An 11,290-nucleotide genomic window follows, 5' to 3' on the forward strand; every position below is an offset into this window, starting at 1 on the left:
CAATCTGTGTATTATGGTTCATTCCTGAGCAAGGATTGCTATTTATACTTGGATTGAAAGGATGCAACCAAGCAGCCTCTGCTCTAGTGGACTTTTTCAGAAACTTAAGGCAGCTAGGAAATGTACCTAATGAAACTGATTTATTTTCTGATTCCTGTACCAATCAAAATATAAATAAACTAATCATGTGCACACTGATGGCCTTCATGGAAGAAAGCAGAAAATTTAATAAGCTGGTATATTATTGTCTATCATTGGTCACAGCTATAGGCCCTAATCCCGACCTAGTATTTGGTAGAGTGGATAAAGACTACCAGAAGAAAGATGCTATTATTTCACTGACTGAATGCTATAAAGCACTGGAGTAACATAGCATCATCAAAATACTAAATAAAGATTGGGAAGCAAAGGATCTGAAGACCAATGCTCTAAAAGCCCTACAATCTAAGATGCCTTCCACAATAACTGTTCAACGAGTGATGGCATATGAAAAGTCTAAGAAGAAGCTATTTTTGTCAGTATCAGTTACTTATAATGGGAGTCCAGGAACTGCAGCCAGGAAGTGGGGAAAACAGCCACCCTGGAAAACAAGAATGTGGTCAGCAAGGAAAAGAAAAAAATGTGCCTTAAAACTTAAGAGGCATTTTAATGTGCCAAAAGGAGCAGAAGGGTTTTATAAGGTCACTGTTAAAAGTGGTCAATAGATTTCCAGTTTAGTACTGCTGTAGCCAGTATTTTATGTTGTATTTAAATTGTGTTTTGCATTTCTGTCTATCAATCAGTTATGGAAAAGTACAAGACTAAAGTGCTATATTGTAGTACATTATTGAATTTATACATACACAAAAGGAGCAATAAAGTAGCTTTCTTTACTTAATGCTGAAGATAAAAAAGAAATTGGAGAAAAATCAGTTTCAATATATATATTCACAAAACTGTTAACTTACATCTTTGCATTTATTGACTTTTGCAAAAAAACCTTGGAAACATTTTCCCTCTGCTCTGAAGTAAACAATGAAAATTTTAGAAAAGTCAAACATCCAATTAGAATCATGCCGATAAAAGCTGTGCAAATGTTAAGTTATCTCATTTATTTAATCAGTAATGTGCTATGATATTTTTAAAAATGCGTTTCCTCAGAAATTTAATTTTTTGCATTTATCAGGTTTTGAAAAGAAGCTCCTCAGTTGTTCATTGTAGAGTGGTGATGTAGGTGTAGATTATTTTATATATCTAACTATTTCTTTATTAGTAACAATATTGTGAAATGGAAAGTTGCAACTTACCAAATAGTCGAGATGCTGAGTCACAGATAGGCACAACAAAATGACTGTCACAAATATAGCTTTCGGCCAGTAAGGCTTTTGTCAAAATTAGACAACAAACACACACATACACACTCACACAAATGCAACTCACACTGGATACACACGACTGCAGTCTTGATTGTGTATGTTTGTGTTTATCGTCTAATTTTGACAAAGGCCTTATTAGCCAAGAGCTATATTTGCGACAGTCTTTTTGTTGTGCCTATCTGCAACTCAGCATCTCCACTACATGGTAAGTAGCAACTTTCCTTTTCACAATACTGTTACATTCTGTCCTGGATTTTCCACTGTTTGACTTTTTTAGTAAGGCATTTTGTTCCCTAACAGAATGCCCTTCACCTCTCTCAATTCTAAAACACATATAGTTGAATATAGAAAACAAAAGGAATGTTTTACATTTTAACTTTTACAAATACAAGTAGTTGCATCTTGTATTGAAGTTTAAGCAGTAAATTGGTTCTTACTTTTCCTCCAATGAAAGGCGCTTTATTGGTAGATGGAGAAATGAAGCTGACATTATCAACTTTTTTTGGAACAGGGTGATTCTGGAGGGCCATTAATGCTGGAAAAAGCTGGAAGATGGTATCTGATTGGTATTGTCTCAGCTGGATATTCATGTGCCCAGAGAGGTCAACCTGGAATTTATCATCGTGTTGCAGAGACAGTAGACTGGATATCATACATCATTAATTCATAACTGATGGAACAGCTATGCAAAAGAGTATGAAGATTTAACAAGTTCCTCACTAGTGTTGGTGACCTGAGTATGTGTGTGTTGAAGGATATTCACTGAATTAAGCAAGAGACATCTTACAACAAAATGACTGTAAATGTAGACAGCATCTGCCTTGTATGACACATGGATGTCATAATGTAGTTCACTAACTTCAGGGTTTTCTCTTAAGTGAACATATGATTTTAACATGGATGTTTATACACAAGTTAGATTTAAATTAGTGATGTCTCTCAGTCATGTGTTATTTATGTTGGCTGTGCCTAATATTTCACAAATATTGTGGTGAACATAAATACTTCCACAACTTTTGTGGGATACATTTTTATTTGTGTTTACCATATTCATAAAAGTCATAAATTAATCTCTTTTCTTCATATTCAGCGAGAGGCTTGAAGCCTATTCTGAATCAAAATGAAACATTAATATAAGCTGTAATAATAATAATTATTTATGTTTTATGTACATCTGCCATTGTAAATTTACTTTCATACCAAATACGATTATATTTTCATAGGTATTGAGTTATGTACTTTGTATTGTGAATATAAAATCATGTTTTTCATATTTGTAGTGTAATTCTTTCACTCATCAAATTCATGTAGTTAAAACATCCTACACCTACTCCAGATTGAACCATGAGTGTCACAAAACTGGATACACACAAGGAGTTTCACAGAATACTGGCAACGTGATGAAGTCATTATTATCAAAATGAGTGAAAGTAAACCAAAGAATACTCATACCTGTATAAATCATTACTCGTCAAACAGATGAAATACTGAGCAGCAGACAGGCAGTAGACAGATATGTTGACAAGGACCACAAACTGGAATGTGTGTTCAAATGGTTCAAACGGCTCGGAGCACTATGGGACTCAACTGCTGTGGTCATAAGTCCCCTAGAACTTAGAACTACTTAAACCTAACTAACCTAAGGACATCACACACATCCATGCCCGAGGCAGGATTCGAACCTGAGACCGTAGTGGTCGTGCGGTTCAAGACTGTAGCGCCTTTAACCGCTCGGCCACTCCGGCCGGCTGGAATGTGTTTGTGTGTGTGTGTGTGTGTGTGTGTGTGTGTGTGTGTGTAACCATTATCCTGCAGACACATTCTTCAGTATGAGAATAGGACCATACAAAAATTCATGGAATTCTTTCAAATGTGGTGTGTAAGATACATGTCAGAAAACATTATCATTACCCTACATTACCCATCGAGTGTTTGCATCAGTTTTTGTAACATCAGTGGTCGTGGTTGACTCTGCCAACTGGCCATTGCGTTCTTTAGAGTCATGAAAAATACTGTCTTAATGTGATTGGTATTGGAAAAAAAATGTACTTTATTTTTCTTTTTACATACATCGAAATATATTTTAATGTTTGAATTTTATTCTTCTTAACAGGTAGTTACAAAATCTAATAAAAGTATCTTACTCTTTTATTTAACAACAAATTTCTAACAGACATAATTCTCACATTACACTTTGTCTACATTTATTTCACAGGGCATATTACTTCTGCAGCACTTACTGTACCATTTTCAGGTTATTTATTAGATGTGTTGTTCTTGTTATGTATACACAAATTTTACTCATCCTATTCCTCGAGCGTATTCACAGTGTTACAAGCACACTTTTCACAGACAATGGAGGCATGCTTTTTGCACACAAACATCTAACACTGACAACAAATTGCAATAGAAACATTCTCTTTTTCAGCCGCATGTAAAGCAGCGACTCTTCTTTTTGTTTGGAGGCTCTTCCAGTTGTCAAGTTTCTTCCAATTTACTAGGTGCCAAAAATATTTTGATATCATTTAAAGAGTAGGAAGCCTTCATAAGTTGTCAAGACTGCTGTTTCAAAAGTATCCTCTTTGGGTTTCTGCGCTGGACTGAAACAATATTTGGATACTGATGTCAGTGCTATTTACGAAAGCAGACCATGCAGCCACTGACTAGTCACAGAGTATTTACTGCATATCTGGCTGACTGTGTCAACCCTTCTCTTTCTCAACTTGTGGTCCATATAATGTATGGTTTATTGGTTCCATCATCAATTGTGCCTTCACTGTGCATGGTGCTAAGTAGAACAACACACTTACTCACTTACTTATTTATTTTTGGGCATTCCTGCACGTCAGTGATACAAATTCTGGAGGGATATATATATATATATATATATATATATATATATATATATATATATATATATATTTTTTTTTTTTTTTTTTTTTTTTTTTTTTGTAGCTTACAATGCAAGTTATGTGTTCCTGCAAAAGTGAGATTTCCAATGGACAACTAGTATGCAAACTATCAAGAGTGATATTACAACTGGATCCATTCAGAGTTTCTGCCAGTTGTAGGTGAAACTAGCAGGAACTCGACCCCGTTTATTGGCTATTACGGCATAAAATCTAGCTCTGGTACACCAGCCAGGAATGACAGGGAGGAGAGGGCTGTGAGAAGAAGTCTGCCAATCGCATGCTGACCGGACCTCTCTCCAGGACGACAATGTGACAGCAGCAGCTCCTATGTGAAGAGGGCATAAGTGCCGCAACTGGTGACAGTCCAATTCAATAGCACCTTCAAGATTAGTGACTTCGGAGCAGCACCAACTCTAGTCATTTCACTTGTACACTCCATGTGGCACAGACCTGGAATTGTCTATACTGAAGAAGATTAATTATTTTGTACATTGCCCTTTGCTTGTGACACATCTATGCAATTGCCAAAGTTAAGCATTGTAATAAAAGTCATTAATATGGCTATTTGACTGTTTGTCTGGTGAACCAAGTATGCTTGCTTCCTAGATCCTACATTGACAACAATGGATATGCACAGAATTATCCTTGGAAATAGTGCAAGTTATCTGAAACACATTATAGAAAGTCTAGTTCATGTAATATTAGATTTCTGTCTATGATACTGACTCTGGCCAGTCCTGGGCCATCTTATCTGCCAGATTGTGACATGGGCTCATCAGAGGGCACTTGATGGCAGCTGCTCTCTGATTAGTGGCACCACAGCAGTCATCTGTAACGTTGCACCAGCGTCTTTGGTTTCGAATGATGTCAGGGGGTGACACTACAGTGACTAATGACCATATTCTACTGGCTGCCAAATCACTCTTAAGACCTAGTGCAGAGTGTGATTGTGTATAAAGTTCTTTGACCCCTGGTATTCATTAGAGATACCTTTACGATATATTAGTATGATGAAGTTATTCATCTAATTTCCCTACTACTCTTGCTTGTCCTTCATGGAGCAACAACTGCAAAACATTTTATTTTTATTTACACATCTATTTCCACAGAGCCAAATTGAATAGCCACTCTCCATGGCCATGGAAAAAATCATGCATGAAATTAAATCAGAAAAGTCAATAACAAATAAAATAAAATTTACACAAATGCTATGCAGATAACTGACATAATCAATAATATAACACAGGAATTTGCTTATTTTTTCCATGAACTCCCTGGCAGAATAGGAGGAGTGAGTCATGCATAAATATTTCAGTTTCGACTTGAAAGTGTGAGGATGATTGCTAAGATTTTTTATTCTTGTGGTAGCGTTTTTAAAATGGATGCAGCTGAATACTGTACCCATTCTCCACAAGAGTCAAGGATCCAAATACCTACTGGATTTATGCCTTGTATTAACTGAGTGAAAGCTGCTAATTATTGAGAGTAGCCTCATATTGTTATCAACAGATGATGTCAAAGAAAAAATATGTTGAGAGACCAGACCAAAATTTCCAGATTCCTCAACAGGGCTTGACAAGGGGTTCGTCGACATGCAACACATACAGCTCTAACTGCTCATTTCTGAGCCAGATATACTCCTTGCTAATTGGAAAAGTAACCCCAAAATATAGGCCATATGTTATAAGTGTATGAAAATAAGCACAGTAGTCTAATTTTCATGTTGAACTGTCACTTATTGTACATACTATTGTAATGGTAAGTATATCAGTAGTCAGTTTTTTAATAAAATCTTCAATGTAATGAAAATGTGAATTTTAGCTGAATTTTGTATTAGAAACTGTAAAAAACTGAGTCTTACTTTGATTTAGCATCAATTTATTTTGTAGAAGCCATGGACTTATGTCTTGAACAGTACTATTTGATATATTGTCCCTGTTGCACTCAATATCCTTCACTACAAAGCTACCATCATCAGCAAACCAAAATATTTTTTTTAAATCACCTGTCATATTTGAAGGAATATTATTTATGTATGCAAGAAACAGTAGAGGTTCGAGCACAGTGGGCGACCACCCTGTCCCACCTAACGATGCAGTAATTAGGTGCCACCTCACAGCTGTTCTCATTACGGTTGAGAATGATATTTTGCTGTCTGTTCTTAATTCAGCTGGTTGGTGCTCTAGGGAGCAAAACTGCAAAGGTCATAACTGTCCATATCATAACACAAGAAAAAACAATAACCAAATAAAAACCAGAAGTGAAAAAGGCAAAAATCCAATCAACCAACATTAAAAGAGGAGCAGCTAAGGACAGGGATATACTTGGAGAAAATTTCTTGAAACATCTTGAGATGCTTTGCTTCACCAGGCCGCTGCAGGAAATAAATAGTAAGATGCATTGACAGAATGTGTTTCATCCACGAAAATATCTGACAAAGTAGACAGCAAACATAAATGTAAACATAAACAGTTAAAAAATGGGCACCAGATCAGAAGGTGGAGTGCTATCAAGGGTTGAGAGCAGTAGGCACAGAGTGGGGCAGGATCGCCACTCAGTAAATGGCTGTAACTTAATCAACAGTGTCCTATACACAACTCGGTTAGAATGATCTACTCACGATGTGTGGACCAAGAGGAAGCCTACAAGCTATTGGGAGAGTTGTAATGTCTTAAAGTTCATTCCCCTGGAGAGAAGACCATTGTGCACTCCAAAGTGATACTACATGTTAATAGACAGTGTCACAAAGATCATCCAAGGGAACAGAATGACTAGCAGGCTGAGGGAGCAAAGCTGCAGCAGCAACGGCAGCCTCATTCCCTTGCACACTGATGTGACCAGGAACCCACAGGAACACCATGTCGGCTCCCCCACAAGGAATTCTTGGATCCATTGTACTAAAAGGTGGACTGAGTACAGCATGAGTAGGCTCTGAAGAGCACTGAGAGAATCTGAGCACATGGCACACTTTGGAAGTCCGTGCTGCTGGATGTACTGGTTGACCTGATAAAGGCTGCAGAGCTACATGGTAAAAATTGGGCACTGGTAAAAAGCCTATTTTGAAAAGGATCATTGCCAAGTACAAAGGCACACCCAACACCATGGTGGGTCTTCGAACTATCAGTGAAGACGAAGACAATGTCCCCAAGCCACGTGCGAAGTGCGAGAAATTCACTGCGATATACCAGGACAGAAGTAGTTTTCTTAGGAAGCAAATGGATCCGAAACGAACACATACCTTGGTACAAAGCCAGGGTGCCGAATATCTCACACCCGTGTGGAATGTGGCAGGGAGCATAAAGCGAAGCTGTTGAAGCAGCAAATTAAAGTGAACTCTAGGAGGCAACTTAGAAGATGGGCGCAGCCCATACTGGCAGTCAAGGGAATCACCAAAACAGGGAGCATAGGATGGGTGACTGGGAATAGAAGACAGATGGATCATGGAATAACTGACGAGAACATCCCACCAATAGGACAATGGTAAGTCAGCAGCCTCAGCCTAAAGACTCTCAATGGGACTGCTGTAGAAGGCACCAGTGGCTAAACATATCCCGCAATGGTGGATGGTGCTGAGATGACATAAGATAGACATACGTGTGGATGAATATAGCCAGCCAGTGTGGTCGAGCGATTCTAAACGCTTCAGTCCGGAACCTCGCGGCTGCTAGAGTTGCAGTTTCGAATCCTGCCTTGGGCATGGGTGTGTGTGATGTCCTTAGGTTAGTTAGGTTTAACTAGTTCTAAGTCTAGGGGACTGATGACCTCATATGTTAAGTCCCATAGTGCTTAGAGCCATATGAACCATTTTTTGGATGAATATACGATAAATCAATACTCCAGTTTCAAACGGACAAGGCACTGGTATAAATGGAGGAGAATGGTACAATCTGCTACCCACAAGGTACTGCATGAAACACCTAGAACATTGAGGGATTGAGTACAGCGAACTGCCCGGCAAGAGACATGGGAAGACCAACAGAGTTTTCTATCAAATGTAAGTCCCAAGAACTTCATTGTGACAACAAACAAAAAAAGGACTGGGGGAAGAAACTCTCAGTACTGCCAGAAGTTCATGCAGACAGTCTTATCAATGAAAAAGCGGAAGCCGTTGCTGGTGCTCCAGAGTTAAGATGATCAAAACATCATTGAAGATGCCACTCAAGTAGGAAGGTTTGGTGAGAGCTGCAATAGGTCACGAAAGTCATCAGTGAGAAGAGACCCTGAGACACATGGCGGGATACAATCGGTAATAGGGTTAATGACGATGGAAAATGAGACAATGCTGAGCACAGAACCCTGGGGCACCCATTCTCTTGAATGAAAGTGTAAAATGGAGCCAAGCACACATGTACCTTAAAAACATCGTCTTTTAAAAATTCCTGGATAAAAAAGGGCAGATGACTCCAAAGCCCCACTCATGCGTAGTACAGAGGATACTCATCCTCCAGTAGATGTCATACGCATTCTCCAGATAAAAAAAAAAAAAACATGGCCATAGTTTGGCACTACCGTATAAAATTGTTCATAATATGAGTTGACAAGGTCACAAGATGATCAATTGTAGAGCAGTGCCTACGGAATCAACATTTAGCATTAGTGAGGAGATTCCAAGACTCGAATCACCATGCCAGCTGACCATTAACCATATGTTCAATCATCTTACAGATGCTACTGCTGAGGGGAATTGGGTGGTAGCTGGAAGGAAGGTGGTTATCTTTACCAGGCTTAGGTACGGGAATGACCATGGCCTCACGCCAGTGACTGGGAAATGTGTCATCTGTCAAAATGCAGTTGTACGTATGGAGGAAAAAGTGTATTCCCTCAAGAGACAGGTGTTGCAACATCAGAATGTGAACACTGTCTGATCCTCAAGCAAATGACTAAGATGAAGAGAGTGCATGCTTAAGCTCCCTCATAGTAAAAGCAGTATTGTAACATTCATGATTCTGGGAGGAGAAAGATATTGTCCTTGCATATGCTGCCCATTGCAAAGGAAGGAAGGCAGGATGGTAGTGGGTGGAACTTGAAATACCTGCAAAATATTGGCCCAAGGTGTTGGAGATATCCAGAGGGTCTACAATGACATTGTTCACTAAGATTAGATCAGGAACTGGGGAATGAGCCACGGTTCCTGGAAGCCAATGGAGATTATCCCAAACAACAGAAGAGGGAGTAAACTGTTAAAAGAGCTTTGAAAAGAAGGCCAACTACCTTTCCTGCTAGCCCTGAAAATGCGGCGACAGTGCGCACGTAGCTGTTTATAGCAGATACAGTTCGCCATAATTGGATGGCATTTAAAAACATGAAGAGCTTGACTCTATACGCGGACTGCATTGAAGCATGCGTCAGTTGACCAAGGGTGGGGCCACATCATGATGAGGGAGAGGTGTAAGGTATGGAAAATTCTGCAGCAGTAAGGATAGTATTTGCAACATATTCAACCCGGTCATCTGTGCAAGGGAAATGGTGTTCATCCAAAGTGACCAGTGAGGGGGAGAGTTGCCACTCAGCTTTGGAAAGCTGCCAGTTGGTTGGACACACAGATGGGATTGGAGTTAGGAAACGACTGACACAGGGCAAATGGTCACTCAAAAGTGTGTCAGAGAGAATGGACCACTCGAGATGACAAGCAAGCTAAGCAGTAGAGATTGGAAGGTCCAAATGAGATAAGGAGTGTATGGAATCAGAAGGAAATTTGGGTGTACCTGTGTTCAAACAGATTAGATCGAAGGAGAGAGCCTCTCGAACATCGGCATGGAGAGCCCCAAAGGGTATGGTGGGTATTGAAGTCACTGAACAGCAAAAAGGAATGAGGAAGTTGAGCAATAAGTTGCAAAATGTTTGCCCTGGTAACACCAGAAGATAAGGGTGAGTAGACATTGCAAAGAGAGAAGTTGTCACTGGGATGGAAATATGGACAGCAACAGTTTGAAGATGCGTGTGCAAGGAAATGATGTGACTGCAGACAGTGTCTCGAATGAGCAACATGACTCCCCTATGAGCCAGAGTTCCTGCCTTAGGGAGAGCTCAAAACGGACTGAAGGGAAATATGGGAGGTGAAAGCAATCGTGAGGGCATAATTTTGTTTCCTGGAGGCAGAAAACAACTGGACAGTATGATCACAAGAGAAGCTGTAATTCAACCCTATTGGAGAATAACCATCTCCAATGATAGACAGGAGATGAGTCAAGTAAGGGGGTAGTCACCACAGTGGCTGCTGAGTGACAGAATTTGAATGCAGAACAACCAGGTTCAGACACTGGAGGATCCAGCTCCATTAGTTTAACAGAGGTTGGCCAGCAGACTGATTGCTGACAGTGCATCCTGGTGAATCGGAGGCCAGTGGTGACACCATTCAAAAAGAATGTCAAGGTGGAGAAGGGGAAGATTGTTTACCTCTGTTTGACTGCTTAGAACCGTGGTGTTTGTCACGTACAGACCCAGACATCGACTGGCTAGATGTTTGCAGAAAGCCATTGTGGGAGTACTCCTTTTTGGATTTCTGTGCTTCTGTTTGCGAGGCATGCAATTTCGTTGGCGCAGGTGAAGGTCTGTTGGTATGGTGTGCACCCGTAGCAGGTGAAGATTAGGGTGTGACCTTCGAGCTGGCTGATTTGACAACCATGGCACTAAACTGGAAGTCCTAAGTCTGTGTAGCCAAGTCCTCCATAGATTTGAGTGTAGTGAGAACCATACTATAACTGCCAGAAGATTGTGTACAAGGTTTCTAGCTAGCCAAACATTTTCTGAGCAGTGTGATAGGTACCTTTTCCTTCACATGAATCTCCTGAGCGGATCTCTCATTGAGATAGATCAGACAGTCACAGGAGGAAGCAGCATTATCATCCTTGCAGTTTGTACAGTGGAACTGGACACACACTTTAATGAGCGTCCCAGCTGCGGGTTACACATTTGGCTGCATTTTCACAAGATTTATGGATGTGGTTGTAGTTCTGACATTTATACCAATGCATGGGTTTGGGATATATGGTCTGACAGTAATAGCTTCATAACCAGCCTCAA

The 11,290-nt window shown here is 39.8% G+C and overlaps 1 protein-coding gene across 1 annotated transcript in view; it reads left to right on the plus strand.

Annotated features, from left to right (window-relative positions):
• The window catches only part of LOC126470928 (proclotting enzyme), a 283,061-nt gene extending 280,620 nt beyond the window's left edge, over positions 1-2,441 (plus strand). The window contains exon 9 of the mRNA XM_050098955.1: positions 1,867-2,441. Within this exon, the coding sequence (XP_049954912.1) occupies positions 1,867-2,025 (159 nt within the window). The 3' untranslated portion in view covers positions 2,026-2,441. The remainder of the gene's footprint in view (positions 1-1,866) is intronic.
• The last annotated feature ends 8,849 nt before the right edge of the window (positions 2,442-11,290 follow it).

The sequence above is a fragment of the Schistocerca serialis genome, chromosome 3, assembly GCF_023864345.2.
Source record: "Schistocerca serialis cubense isolate TAMUIC-IGC-003099 chromosome 3, iqSchSeri2.2, whole genome shotgun sequence".
Classification (NCBI taxonomy): domain Eukaryota; kingdom Metazoa; phylum Arthropoda; class Insecta; order Orthoptera; family Acrididae; genus Schistocerca; species Schistocerca serialis.